The sequence below is a fragment of the Alosa alosa genome, chromosome 5 (genome assembly GCF_017589495.1).
Source record: "Alosa alosa isolate M-15738 ecotype Scorff River chromosome 5, AALO_Geno_1.1, whole genome shotgun sequence".
Lineage (NCBI taxonomy): Eukaryota > Metazoa > Chordata > Actinopteri > Clupeiformes > Clupeidae > Alosa > Alosa alosa.
The window spans coordinates 20,002,741-20,016,996 of NC_063193.1; the positions used below are offsets into that span (position 1 = coordinate 20,002,741).

Here is a 14,256-nt window from a genome sequence, read left to right on the forward strand (position 1 = left end):
TCCATCCAAAAATGACCTTTGTTTTTGATAGCTGTTGAAAACGGCATGGAACTGACAGAGATGTTTTTGTTTATAAATAAATAAATAAATAAATAAATAAATAACATTATGCTGATACCTTTTGCTTTTCCCAAATACAATGTAGCCTACAGGTGTAAGTGACCTTTCATCAATCCAGTTGCAATGGATGAACTGTAATGAACGGCCCTACTTGTGATTGTTTAGAGATTTTAAAGGTTTTATAACAATGCTACATCTTCTTTGGCTATTCTACAATCTATTCACCTTTTCAGCACCAGTAGGCTACTTTCTGTGCAGCTGCACACACACACTCAGGCATGCCAAACAAGCATACACAAAAGTTTCAAGAGTGGGGGATGGAGTAAAAGATGGAGACAAATTGGAGTGTGATTTATTTTTGCGGAACGGATGTACAGGACTGAGCGGCGGTCATATTTTGTACCGCTATGCGATACATCTAGCATATATGTGTCTTAGGGATTGCAGTCGTTGTTAGTGATTTTGAACATTATTCGGTAACACTTTACTTGAAGGTATCTACATAAGAGTGACATGACACTGTCATAACCCTAACCCTAACTCTAACCCAACCCTAATCCTAATGTCATGACAAAAACCGAATGACAGAAGCATTGTGTCATAAACGTTCATAAACGTTTAGGACTTGTTTATAATGTTTATGACATATTCATGACAGTATCACTGTAGGTATACAATGGCTCTGCTATATAAGGCTCTGGCACTGAGTAATGTTATATCAGTGCAACAACGTAATTAAACTGTATGTTATACTGTCGGTCAAATGCAAAGAGTGACACAGTATGTGGTTAATTTCACTGTGTGCTCCCAAGTGGATGTTACATATTGGTGTTGGTTAGTGAAATTCCCCATTCACTGTAAAGCACTTTGGGTGCCTTGATAAAGCACTAGATAAATGTATTATAGTGATGGTGTTGTAATCAGCTTGAATATAGGTTAGCACAGATTTCTATGCCAATCTTCTTTCTGGGAAATATGGTGGTTTCTCAGTTTTTATAGAGAGCCCTACCTATCTTATTTAATGGTTAATAAATATCCTGAATCCTCAGTAAACATCATTATAACATTACAAGCAATAATCAAATGTGTCTGCGGCATTATTGTTGACAGAGATCACATTACCTACATGTTACATAAAGGGTTTCTGAAATTATGTAGTGGTATTTGATAATTTGACCCTGTTTTTGAAATCTTCTCCAAACAATTAAGTATGTAATTAAGTTCTAGACGTGGTTGTGCACCTCTCTGATTGGGTGCTATTGGCCAGGCTCAGACTTTATAATGAGATCTTTTCTGTTCCAAAAGCAAAACGGAAGAAGCCTGCTTTTTCACAGACAAACCAAACCATAGAAACTCCATAATCAAATCAAACCGTGGGAACTCCATTTCAACCCTAAATCGTGCTTTGTTTTAGAGAATTGAGAATGAACAACCATCAGTGAGTTTGACTGTCAGTTACTAAAAAATGGCATATTTTTTGACTGTGTATTTATCTTCATCCTATAACCAATATAGCCTTGTATTTATTCATCATATTTATATAGGTTCAAAGTAGAGATGAAGGCAATCACCTTGTTGTTAGGAAGTCTTTGTGTTTGCCTTGCAGCACCAGTAAGTTTTCATCCAGTATTTATTTATATTTAATTTCTATAACCCTGTATGTTTCCTTTGCTCGAAGAATTTTTTGATCCATTTGTTCTATTTTGTTACAGGTTGAAGAACATCATGAGAGAGTGGCCAGATCAGCATTGAGTGGCAGTGAGGAAACGGTGAGTCAGCACTTTTCAGTTAGGTTGCAACTCGAGAATTCCTCCCAAAAATACAAACAAGTTTATGTTGCCCTCTAATCATCAGTGTATATTGTCAAGATTCTACCCATATCCTCAAATGTCCATATCCCTATAGGGCCTGCGGACCTTGCTGACCGAAGTGAGAGATACCCTTGCCAACCGTAACCAAAACCCAATAGCCCCGCAGCAGCCCGCTCCAGGTATTACCATTCAGGAACCCCCTCCTCCCATGAACGACCCACAGGCCAATCCTGCAGCAGGCCCGGCCACCATTAACCTGGTCATCTCTACCCAGCCACAGCAGCCAGAGCCACTGCCACAGCCGGACATCCTACAGAGACCGCAACAGGACCAACCAATTACCCATCTGTTTCAGGCCACGAGCGATCCCAACACCTTGGTTGTTGGACCATGTGGACAAAATCAGCCAAATGCCCAGGCTACGCCATGCTATCTTCCCTATGGTCTGCAGCAACCAGGACTTGGACCATATTCCCAGTACTATCCTTATCCTACATACCCCTCTTCTCCATTCGGCTCTTTCATGAATCCTTTAAATTCCCCAACTTTCCTCAACACTGGAGGAGCTGGGTACAATTATGGTGTTTCTCCCATAAATCCACAGGTTAACCCCTACAACCCCTATAGCCAATTTAAACCCTATGCTGGGCATAATCAGGGCATGACCCCAAATCTGAGCATAACCCCCCCGATCATTTTTAGAGAGGGTCCAGCAAGAGCCCAATAACAGCAAGCAATGTGGAGAGATCTTAGAGGGTGTTGTATTATTTTAGTCCATCATCTTGCATGTTATGATAGTTATACATAGGTCTAGCCAAGGCTATGGCTTGTAATGTTTGGTTACTATTGAATGCACATTAAAATTACAGCTCTACTCCAAATGGTGTGAAAGTATTGATTTCTGCTTGAGCTATTTCAGTTTGACTTAACTGCATATTTTTAAAAACACAACATCATGTTTGCAGATAGTGTATATTAAGTAGGCTGCATATTGCCTATGTGTCAATAATATTCCGGTTATAAAATGAATAGATGATGCATTTAGTTAACCGTCTACATAGACCTCTGCAGGTATAGGGTTGTCTACACACACACACCTTGATACCGTCAAACTTAGAGCCTCGAGAGATTTTACCCAATGTCCATATGCAGTATGATTTCAGCGACAATAGGCTACATTAGCGACAAAGATGAGACATAGTCAAATTAAAAGTCCATGTCGCATTAATTTAAAGTAAACGGTTCACACAGTTTAAAAATGCATTTACGTAAATACCTAATAAAAGAACGATACAATTAACTCGACACACGCAGATTTAATTAGCACATATGTAACCTGTAGACGACTGTCATTCCAGGCCACTATAGGTTTGGCGAGCGGAAGTGAACTCACTTTAGGGCTAACTAGTTGACTCTTATTTCAAATTGGACCAAACAACGGTCTGAGCGTCTGAGCAATGTCTATCACGACAAAAATGCTCAGTTTTAACTATTTGTAACTGACTGTTTCACTGTTTTGGCTGCAATGCCCTCAAAATGAAAGTCGCGCCTCATAAGTTTACTTTGTGGAAGTTTTGTGTAGTTCTTGTAATGAGTCAGGATGTTCTGTGTAAATATGTTAACATAGCTGTGGATGTCCAAACACCGCTGAGGAATTTAAAACATTTTTGGAGGAGCACCGGGTACTGGTAAGCGGAAGGGCTTTTCTATCTGTAGTGTTCTAACACTACACTGTTATGCTTATGACTACAGAGATGATCAGGATGGTGCCAGCACAGAGACAGCAACATCAGGCACACGAGGTTACAATTTATCTTGAAAGATGACAGAACAGATATAACATCGTATGTAGGTATTACAATGTTTTTCATTTCACGATATTATGAGAACTCCTAGGCCTAAATAGCACAACCAGTATAGGCTACTCAGAAGTGTGAAAGTGCAAACAATCTTGTCTGCATTTCAGCCAGTATATTTTCTCACTCTTGAAATTGTTCAGGTATTCTTAACTTCTACTTTACCTTTTCCACACACCCTTCACTCTTAGCCCACCTTTTCCTCATACCGAGGCAGATGTGTATGACCTGAGCAGGGATGAGGAGTTGAATTTGGCCTATGTTGGCTCAGTTCCCCACAGTGGAATTCAGCAGGTGCGGATCCACTGGCTCCTGGAGCTTGTTACAGCACAGTGAGTGTCAGGGGTGTGGATAGAATCATTTCTTATCTGAACTTTTCTTGATGAAACGTTGTCTATTATCGTTCTCATGATCTGTTCTTGTGTTATTCAATAGTGTTGTGGATGGAGAGGCAAAGTACAATTTCACAAATCTGGATAAACTAATGGATCAGCTGTGGCAGAATGGTCTTAAACCAGGTTAAGACATTGGAAATTGTCTTTCTTTGGTCAAGTTAATGTCAAGAAATTGTTAATCCAAACATAATCTCAAACAGAGTGTTATGTTTATTACAGGATTTGAGTTGATGGGAAGTGTGTCCAACTTTTTTCATGACTTTGAGGACAAACGGCAAGTAATGGAATGGCGTAACCTGGTCTATCATACAGCTATGAGGTACATCGGTGAGTTAGATAATACATTTGTGCCTTCCAGACACTAGGTAACATTTGACTTCAAGTGTTTCTACTTGATTGCCTGTGAGTAATCTTTTCTGTATTTTACAGGGAAGTATGGCATGGGATATGTCTCACAGTGGAATTTTGAGACATGGAATGAGCCCAACAATCATGATTTTGACAATGTCACGGTTTCCATACAAGGTAAATGTGTGAGGCATCCATGTGATGGTGCTCCTCCCGCAGCTTATACAATAACTTGTTCTTACACTTCAATATATTTATATTTATATATTCCTTCATGTAGTTATGCTGTATTCTTTTATATATGAAATGTATATATATGTAAAAGTTTTTATGTTCTAAAACATACTGTTTTAATTGTTTTAATTATCCAGGGTTCCTGAATTATTATGATGCCTGTTCTGAGGGCCTCCGGGCGGCCAGCCCTGCCTTAAAGTTTGGGGGTCCTGGAGACTCCTGCCACTCCCCTCCCCACTCCCCGTACTGCTGGGCCATGCTGGAGCACTGTCATAATGGGACAAACTATTTCACTGGTGAGAGGGGGGTTCGTCTTGATTACATCGCCCTGCACAAAAAGGTAGAATTTGGTCTTGCCAATTTGAAATGTGTCTACCACCAGAACTGTAACAATTAAATTAATAATTAAAACATATGTTTTCTGATTTATTTTCTCTCAGACTGTATCTTTGACAATTTAGCATGTCATCTTAGGCTCTTAAGAACCACTGATCAATATGTTCTGACATTCTATTGATAGACTAAACAACTAATAATAATAATAATAATAATAATAATTAACAAATAATTTGTTGCAGACCCATATACCATCTACATTTTTAATTGTCTACATTTGTGGTCAAAAGTGAATAGCCTACTAAGAGCTTAATGTATTACCTTTTTTTACAGGGTGGGGGATGCTCTTTACCAATATTGCAACAGGAGATTGATACAGTGAAAGAAATTCAGCAACATTTCCCATTATTTCAATCAAAACCTATATATAATGATGAGGCTGATCCTCTTGTGGGCTGGTCAAAACCACAGTTATGGAGAGCGGATGTGACCTATGCTGCCATGGTGATAAAGGTAGAGGAAGAGATTCAAAATTGTCCAGTTAAACTAAATTAATGTTAAATTTACAGATTTTTTGGAATGTTAAACTATGGGTAGTATGTACACACATACTGTGAGATTGAGTATCCCTAATAGTTTTAATCCAGTAATACACTGACGTTACCTGTGAAGAACTATGGGAAACTTTGTCACATAGGTGATCGGTCAGCATCAGGACATGCTCATAGCCGACCCCGACAACAACATCAATTACACTCTCCTGAGCAACGACAACGCCTTCCTTAGTTACCACCCCTACCCATTCACGCAGCGCACGCTCACAGCCCGTTTCCAGGTCAACAACACCAAGCCACCACATGTGCAGTTGCTAAGGAAACCTGTTTTGACTGTTATGGGATTGCTGGCATTGTTAGGTACTTTAGTCTTTTCCGATATTTAAATGTAGCATAGTGGTGGATCAATGTACCTGTCCTTTCCCATGATTGTATCTTTCAAATGGTTTATAGGTTCCTTCAAATGTATGACACAAAAATTATTTTGGCTTCAGGAGAAACTCAAGTACTAGCTCAACTGTCAGATGATGCATCTGAGAATAATACTGTTGGAGTCCTTGCAAGCATCCATAAACCCTCGATTCCTGGGACCTCTGACAGCTGGCAGTCCACCATTGTCATCTACAGCAGCAAGGACAACATTACCTCTTCTGATGTAGATCAGATCCAAATTCAGCTCAAAGGTTTCCCCATTCAGCAAGGTCTGTACTTAGATTTTGGCTGAAATAATGGATTCATGATGGTGATATAGTGATATATAAAGTTGGCTAATTCTAATTACAGGACTTATGTATGTCACATACTACCTGGACAATAATTCAACAAATCCTCACCAGCTGTGGCAAAGCATGGGAAGCCCGGATTTCCCCACAGCGGAGCAGTTCAGGCAACTGAGGCTTCTAGAGGCATGTTGCTTATCTTTAGAAATGTGAAATGTTCAACTTTACCTTGGCAGTCATTTGATAAGGGTTCTGATGATGTTTTGCTTTGTCGCTTTGTTGATTATAAGGACCCAGTGATTCAAGGGCCCCTACCTTTTCCTGATGGGGGAGGTCTAACCCTGAAGGCAAATCTGCCCATCCCATCTGTCCTCCTGATCCATGTGTGTGCCAAAACCAGCGCTGTTCCAGGCCAGGTCTGTGTCTGTTACACCAGTCTCTGGCTGCCAAACTGAGTCCAATTTGTACACTTGTCATTCATACTTTTGCCTACAACATTGACAGATTATGAATGAATAGCAAGTGTCATTTACAGTATGGAAAATATGGTTCCAAAAGTATCTGCATTTATGCATTATTTTGCTCTGTTGTGGTAATCGTGAGAAACTCTTTTATTCTGAGGTTTTTTTTCCTAGGTAAATGGCTTGCGTTTCATTTCCATCACCAAAGGCCAGGTTCTTATTGTGTGGAAGGACCACTGTATTACTTCCAAGTAAGTTGTATCATGCAGTTTTGAGTAGAAGTGTCCAGGGGGTATTCCAAGTATGTGGTTAAGTGACGAACCTGGGTAAGAGTAAGTGGTAAACCTCCTAATAGAAGAGCTGTATGGCTTAATTCTAACAAAACAATGGCACAGGGCTCTTATTGTAGGAGGTTTACCACTACAGTAGGTAACTTACCCATGTTTGTCACTTAACCACATACTTGGATGCCCCCCAGGACTTCATAAATGGATTCTGGATGGATGTAGAATGTCTGTCCGAAAAAATTTGATTAGCTGATCATTGTGCCGTCTCCAAACCATTGAACTGCCTCATCCTGTTAAAACTATTTTGCTTTCATTCCTAGGTGCATTAAATCCTATGAGATAGAGTTCTCCAGGGACCTGGTCAAATTCCAAAGGATAAATGATCACAATACCATCTTTACTTCGTATGTGTATTCACCAGGTAACCACATTATTTCAGTAAAGATGAGTAGAATATATACATCTTCTATTGAAATGTCAATTATTATATGACATTCATAAGAAACCAGCACAAGAAAATGTTACCGGTTGTAATGCATACTACAAATGAGTGCATAATTAGATCCATCCATCAAACCATCTTACCTTGCTTCCTTTTTCTGTTACAGAAAACATGAACGTGTCTGGTTTCTACCGAGTACGAGCAGTGGACTACTGGGAAAGATCTGGGGAGTTTTCACTAACAGAGAAATATGTGGAGGACCAGTGACCACAACTGTAATCATTGCTGCTGCATTTATTTTTGGTTACTGATTAGAACTTGAATGTATTTTTCTACCAATTGCACACATGATGTACTGTATGTATTTGCACAACAATTTTAGATTAGGATAGTAACAAGGGAATTAATCATGAGAAGTTTTAAATCCAGTGCCAGTAAAAACAGATGATGCTCAATCGAGTTTGTAGCCATGTTATGTTTGGGATTACCATAAGCTCTTACAGGTAAAAGAGACTTGTTTGGAGTCTTCGGACCATGGTGTACAAGTATAATACATGCCAAAATTCCTTTACGTTTTTGACAGTGTTGGCACTTAAAAATGCATATATTTCAATATCAACTGAAATGTACAACTAGATAGGCAGTTAACCTTGACCTGTAGCCATGGAAATCATGAATGTGGTCTTAAAGGGACACCAAAACCTCACAAAGTCAATTATTTCTCTACTGTAACTTGGACAATTCGCCACAGAATATAAATACAAATCAGTTTACCCCAAAACACTGACCTCCTAATATATGTTGTACCAAGTATTGCTAAATAGACTTCAAAGTAGATAACAAACAAATAGATATCTAGGATTTCAAATTATTTTTAATATGTCATTTACATTTTTTTTCTTTATGCCCTATGAATTATTCAGGGGCTGGATTATTGTTGAATACAAAGGCAGGTTCAATGTATGCGAAAAGTTCCACATGGTGGGTACACAACAGGAAAAAAATATGGAAAAACATTAAAGCGCAGAAATCTGTTAACTTCTGTCTATATCCACAGAGAAAAGTGTATGAAATTAAATATATCCATCATTCTGGAATACATCTGTTCTAGCCGGTGTGTAGAAGACCACCACAATAGATGGTGAAAGAAGAGGTTTAGATTCCCTTGGGGCACTTCATTTCAGAATGGTCTCTTGACTTGCTGTAAAAACAACAAAAAGAACATGGAATTATCAACAAGGGGAATCCAAATGCACTCACATGCATATGTCTCTATAGTGCATCCACAGACAGGTAAACAGTGTAACTTTCAACTTGTTTAACATGGGTGTATAACTTTTACCCTCTTAATAGTGGAGGCATTGTAATCACATGTAGTAGGTTAGTCTACCAAATGTCAGATCTTGTACATACACAATATGCCTCAGAAAAATGTATGCAACATATTGCAAAGATTTAAATGTTTACCTTCTGCAAGTTCTTTTGCAATGCGTTCCTTCTCCTCACGGATCTTCTTCTCCTCCTCCTCAACTCTCCTCTCTTCTGCAGCAATTGGCTTTAGATGATCTGTAGAACAATACATTTGAAGGTGTTACCCTAATGACTAGAAACCATGACTGCATTTACCCTATCCATCACATAATTGAGACCGATTTTGAGAGATCAGGTAGGCCTCATTTATAGCCTTACGCATTATACACGTTTCTCTTGGATCTCCCTGAGGGTTCGTATTGCCCATATTACCTTTACATTCACTTAAAATGCATTTATCAAAACTCATAGCATGCCATGCAAATTTATACTGGGAATATACTGAGTACTATCCGAAATGTAACACTACAATCTTGTTTTCAGGATATCTTAACATTTCTACACGTCAAGTTTATGGCAGTTTAAGGAGTAGGATGAAGAACTGATGAAACCACATTATCCTATTTGTCCACTTCAATATTCTATAGAATGTAGATCTACATTAAATTATGCAAGTTAACTGAGCCCTTCAAGTCAAGGTCTCAAATGTCGCTGGCAATGGCAGCAGCTAGTTAGCGTAACTATCCGTGGGCCTGTGGACACTATGGTTACTTCTTGAAACGAGAACAGCGACTCACCATATCGCCTCTTTCCGTAGATGATTCCTACGAGTAATGCAGACCACCGGGCTGTCTGTAAGGCAAGTACATAACGATACACATTTTCGACGTGTAAACACCACTTCATCCTGAGCTAGCCATACCGTAACATCCATAGCTAACTCTAACGTGTGTTTACTTGAGTATGAAATGCATCACAGATCGCAATTTTAAATCTGTGTATTATAGTAATGGATAGTTTATTTTGCAATGTATTTACTGCTACATTATCTCCACCATTCAAGTGTGTAACGTTAAATTATTCATTCGGGTACGTTACGTTCATCAGGTTCGTGTGCGCAACATTAGCTTGAGACAACTGATGGGCTAAGCTTTCGCAAAGATATTGCAATGCCGAAAACGATATTTGTCAAAAAAGGTCAGCGATGAATTCTAATGCGTTCACAATTTACTAACCTTGATGAGTGGTGAAACTTGTACTGGAGGCACCATTGTACCCTTTAACGTTATCCAGCTAACGCTCAGTAGAGGTCAAGAGAAGCCCAGTACAGCAGTCAAACAGCACACTGAGCCAGTAGGCAGCTGTCTTCTTTTGTGGTGTTGAGGCATTATGGAAATATATATAGCTAGAAATTGCCAGTGCCACCTACAGGACTGAAGGTATAGCTCAGGGATGGACGCACTATCACAAGGTAGGCAGAATGATCAGATAGATATAGCTTTATTGTATCACAGAACACCTCACATTTTTCACTGCATTTTATTAAGTCACATGTATTCACAAAATGGTGGATGTAGGCAACACGTTTGGTCAAACACTGGTACAAGTAATATTATTTTGGGATCCTGTGTTAAATTGTACTTGAAAAAGGCAATATGGCCTAATATCATAAATGTAAACATGTTTTTTTTTACCACAAATGTACAACACAATATATCAAAAAACGAAATAGGGAAAGAAAGAACACATGGAATGAATGGAATAAAGGAAACAATATCATCATTGTCAGCACATGTTTACAAAAGCATAGGCCTTTTTTCGTGTGGATTTTCCATTAGCATCAATAGTTGCAAGAGTTGGAGTTCCTGTTTAATACTGCATATCAGCAAAATAGGCTATGCAGCAACATGACACTCTGTCAGAGAGTGATTTCAAGGTAAAGTAGCCTAGTTTTGTGAGGCCATGTCTTAGATGGTGTTATAGGAAATGCTGTTTTTACATATTTCAGCCTTTCTTCTTCTTGCCCTTTTGGCAAACCTCAGTTTCCCTCTGTTCCTTTCATTTGTGGTGTATTCGTGGGACTTGAGCTTTGAATAGTAGTCTGAAAACTTGTTGAAAAGCATAGATATTGGCATACCATTCAATATTATTCCTAAAGAAATGCAGCCGAAAGCAAAGATCCGCCCAAACACAGTCTCTGGGTATACATCTCCATATCCTACAGTTGAAATACTAACCTGCAATAGAGAAAGACATTTAGTTTCATACAGGAGCACCAGTAAGCAAATGTGAAATTCTCTTCACATTCCACGTGTATGGCATCTCAATTATTTATTTATAAGAAAGATGTAATTTACATGAGTATGAATAATGCCTATCATAAAATTGTTTTTAATATAATTTTGTCTTTGTAGTGCTGTGTTAATATATGTATTATTATATTGATAGATCTCGTGTCATATGCATAAGTTGTAAAGCATGATATTGATATTGGTATAATATTGTGTTATATAAATACATTTGAACTAAAATTTGAACTATTTTAAGTGTACTCACACACAGTCAACAGACTTCAACATAAGTTCTTTTCTCATGTGCGCTGCTTTGTGTTTTTGTATATCTTAGAGCTAAAAGCCATACTTAAATTCTTGATACTGTTACACTATCCGCTTGTATTTGCATACTTACTGCAGCCCACCACCATGCATGTGGAATGCTGGTGAAGTTAGTCCGAGGGACATCATGCTCAACGGAGTAGACCATAGCGGAGAAGGTAAAGATGCCCATGGCGATAAAGAGGAGCAAGCACCCAACCTGCTGATAGCTCTGCCTCAGGGTGAAGCCAAAAGCTCGCAGCCCTGTTGAGTGGCGAGCAAGTTTGAGGATCCTGAATATGCGCATTAGCCGCATAATCCGCAGAACCTGACCTAACTTGCCCACCTGACCCACTGTCTTCAGGTCAGTGCCAGGTTTGACCAGGTCCTGACTGTCAAAGCATTCCAGGGCAATTTGCAGGTAATGTGGTAGTATGGCGATCAGATCCACTGTGTTCAGTATACTTTTGGCAAAGTGTTTCAGGTTTGGTGTTGACACTAGACGTAGAAGATATTCCATGGTAAAAACGACAAGGCAGGCACCCTCAACGTATTCACAATGAGTCTTCCCACTTAGTTGGCCTGCTGGGCTCCTGTATTGCATCTCCTCCACAGAGTTCAATGTCATTGCTACTAGCGACATCAGCACAAACATACTTAAAGCTACTGCAATGAGTTTGGCAGCCACTGAAGAGAAGGGTTTCTCCATTAAATTCCAGACCTTTTGCCGCAGGGATCCCATTATCATATCCTGAAATGCCTCTTCGTTTTCCTCAACATCTACCTCAGCCAGAAGCTCCTTTTGGATTTTCAACTGCTCACTGAGCTCATCTTGTCTTTCCTCGAACATGATGCGGCAGCAGCGATGGGAGTTCTTGATACGAACTCCCCAGTAGTTTATTTCCTCCAGAAAGTTCCGCGTACACAGTTCATCTTTAATCCAGAGCACTCCAGTCCTGTAAAAATTAAAGATGCTGTTGAATACGCTTTGGGTCCCGGTCGAAAAAATACTCATTGTTTGTAACAGTGTAATCATCACAGAGATCTAGCTTCTTGCAGTGGTCCTTGAAGGTAGCAAGCATGCCAAGTCTAGTCTTTGGATATCTGGCAACCACCCCCTGAGCAATCTGATAGGACTTGCCACCAACGTTGATGTTCAGCACACAGTTCTTGACTGGTGTTGAGAACACTGGTGGTGGTGAAAATACCTCATCTTCTTCATCCTCACCAGCATATGGATCATAAATATCTTCCTCTATGTCATTCAAGGAGCTCCACTGTTTGATCAAGTTGTCCTTCACAAATGGTAGTGGGCTGTACACAGGATCAGTGGCGGAATATGAAAGTCCACCAACTTTGTAATTTGGAAAGAGACTCGGTCTTCTGGCCTTTGGATCTAACATTGCGACTAGTTTTCTCCCTACACAACGAGCTCACTGCCTGTTCTATGTGAACACACCCTTTATTTAAGCACTGAGGATGTTTCATGCAGGGTTGCATGTCTAACAGGGCTCTCTGGGAAGACCCATGTGCTTATAGAGCATTTTAAATACCATTATCCCCCCCTAAGCTCATGCTGTTGCTGTGACGTCTTAGCTGTGTCTTGTGGCCATGAATGTCTTTGGTCTTGACGTTAGAGTTTAGGCTCATTCCAAGTTCAATTTTAAAGATAATATGCTGATGACAAAACACAGGAGTTCATTATTCGTTTCCTTTGTTAGCTAAAACACTGATGAATGTTCATGCTTACAATGTTCCCTACTGTATATAATGCTTCACTAAATTCAGCCCTCAAAAGTAATAACAATGCTATTAAATATTTTCTTAAACATAAAAATAACTTCCATGTAGCTCATGTCATAACTATAAGAGAATATTTCCCAAATAAATGGAGAGTATTGAGGATAGGGGGCATTTATAATGTACAGTAATTCCATTCAAGAAGAAACAAATCTCTTCACAGAAAAATAGGTCTTATGTGTCACGGAATCCACAAGTCAAAGAGGAGATATGAAAAAATCATTTTCGTACATGACTCTGACATAAATTAATACTAAAATAGGATTAAGGTATTGGAGAAATCATATTAACAGCTTAATAACAAATAAGACAACTGTTACATAATACATCTGCAAATGCCATGACCAGAATCAGAATGCACATGAGTTTAACTTGCCAAATGATTTGGGCTTTCAGGGGAGGTCTTAGCTATGTGTGTTAGTAGTTCAGAAACTCAGTGGGGTGTGATTAGATTTCAAGTCAGGTTCAAAGAACTTCCTTAGTTCACTTTTAATATGGATGGTCTTGATCTGCCACACATATATTAATAAGCTATCAATCAACCTGCAAAACAAAAGAATGTCCATTTATGCTCGTAGTCGGATCCTGAAACTTTCAGCTATTTTGTGAATCTAGAGCATTGTCCTGTGTGCAGCTTAGGCATGCTTAACAGATTAACTCCTCCCATAGATCAGATTAGAGACAGTTAGCATTTTAGGACAACAGAAACAATGTATGTTTCTAATCTCTGTGTGGCAGATGTACATTCCCCTTGTTGCTATATTGGTGATTGTAAAATGTCATGCTTAGGTTGTGCCTTAGTTATAGATAGATGTTATGGTCTAGTAATTGATTGTAGAAGGTCAGGGTTTTGTTTTAGGCCTATTAGGGACATTGTTTTATTAGGGACATTACAACTACTAGCTACTACAATTACTTAAACATATATGAATTTATAAACACACTATAAAATGCAACAAAATCTGTTCTAGGCCTATTTTGAATGTCAATCTGGATTGTTCAGAGAAAATAGCCCTACACATTTCAGAAAATTAAATGAAATATGACA

At 39.0% G+C, this 14,256-nt stretch overlaps 3 protein-coding genes across 6 annotated transcripts; 2 read left to right on the forward strand and 1 right to left on the reverse strand.

Annotated features, from left to right (window-relative positions):
- Nucleotides 1–1,617: 1,617 nt before the first annotated feature.
- On the forward strand, nucleotides 1,618–2,598 carry si:ch211-155m12.1 (uncharacterized protein LOC567653 homolog). Its single transcript, XM_048243498.1, has 3 exons — nucleotides 1,618–1,623; nucleotides 1,773–1,829; nucleotides 1,966–2,598. Exons 1-3 carry the CDS (start codon nucleotides 1,618–1,620, stop codon nucleotides 2,596–2,598), a joined length of 696 nt encoding a protein of 231 aa, XP_048099455.1.
- Nucleotides 2,599–3,308: 710 nt separating this feature from the next.
- On the forward strand, nucleotides 3,309–7,958 carry idua (alpha-L-iduronidase). Of its 4 annotated transcripts, none has more exons than XM_048244036.1 (14): nucleotides 3,309–3,723; nucleotides 3,919–4,021; nucleotides 4,163–4,245; nucleotides 4,342–4,449; nucleotides 4,552–4,647; nucleotides 4,842–5,044; nucleotides 5,374–5,553; nucleotides 5,738–5,954; nucleotides 6,089–6,295; nucleotides 6,378–6,499; nucleotides 6,604–6,729; nucleotides 6,949–7,025; nucleotides 7,382–7,482; nucleotides 7,670–7,958. In XM_048244036.1, exons 2-14 carry the CDS (start codon nucleotides 3,987–3,989, stop codon nucleotides 7,768–7,770), a joined length of 1,656 nt encoding a protein of 551 aa, XP_048099993.1. In that variant the 5' UTR covers nucleotides 3,309–3,723; nucleotides 3,919–3,986; the 3' UTR covers nucleotides 7,771–7,958. The 4 variants fall into 4 exon arrangements, with proteins under 4 accessions (XP_048099993.1, XP_048099994.1, XP_048099991.1 ...); XM_048244037.1 differs by having other exon boundaries at nucleotides 3,309–3,719; XM_048244034.1 differs by having other exon boundaries at nucleotides 3,309–3,559; nucleotides 3,919–4,059.
- Nucleotides 7,959–8,359: 401 nt separating this feature from the next.
- kcnv2b (potassium channel, subfamily V, member 2b) lies at nucleotides 8,360–13,092 on the reverse strand. Its single transcript, XM_048244039.1, is given in 6 exon segments — nucleotides 8,360–8,704; nucleotides 8,971–9,069; nucleotides 9,612–9,666; nucleotides 10,050–11,051; nucleotides 11,503–12,393; nucleotides 12,395–13,092. Coding segments are annotated over 3 exon segments (1,578 nt in total). The 5' UTR covers nucleotides 12,812–13,092; the 3' UTR covers nucleotides 8,360–8,704; nucleotides 8,971–9,069; nucleotides 9,612–9,666; nucleotides 10,050–10,781.
- Nucleotides 13,093–14,256: the final 1,164 nt, after the last annotated feature.

What these genes read in the sequence shown, in the direction of transcription:
- idua (XM_048244034.1), top strand. Translation starts at nt 3,408, where the DNA reads ATGAAAGTCGCGCCTCATAAGTTTACTTTGTGGAAGTTTTGTGTAGTT. An exon ending in GCAGAATGGTCTTAAACCAG is followed by an intron (nt 4,246 to 4,341) that starts GTTAAGACATTG and finishes TGTTTATTACAG; the next exon opens with GATTTGAGTTGATGGGAAGT. An exon ending in ACATCGCCCTGCACAAAAAG is followed by an intron (nt 5,045 to 5,373) that starts GTAGAATTTGGT and finishes CTTTTTTTACAG; the next exon opens with GGTGGGGGATGCTCTTTACC.
- si:ch211-155m12.1 (XM_048243498.1), top strand. An exon ending in TGAGTGGCAGTGAGGAAACG is followed by an intron (nt 1,830 to 1,965) that starts GTGAGTCAGCAC and finishes ATATCCCTATAG; the next exon opens with GGCCTGCGGACCTTGCTGAC.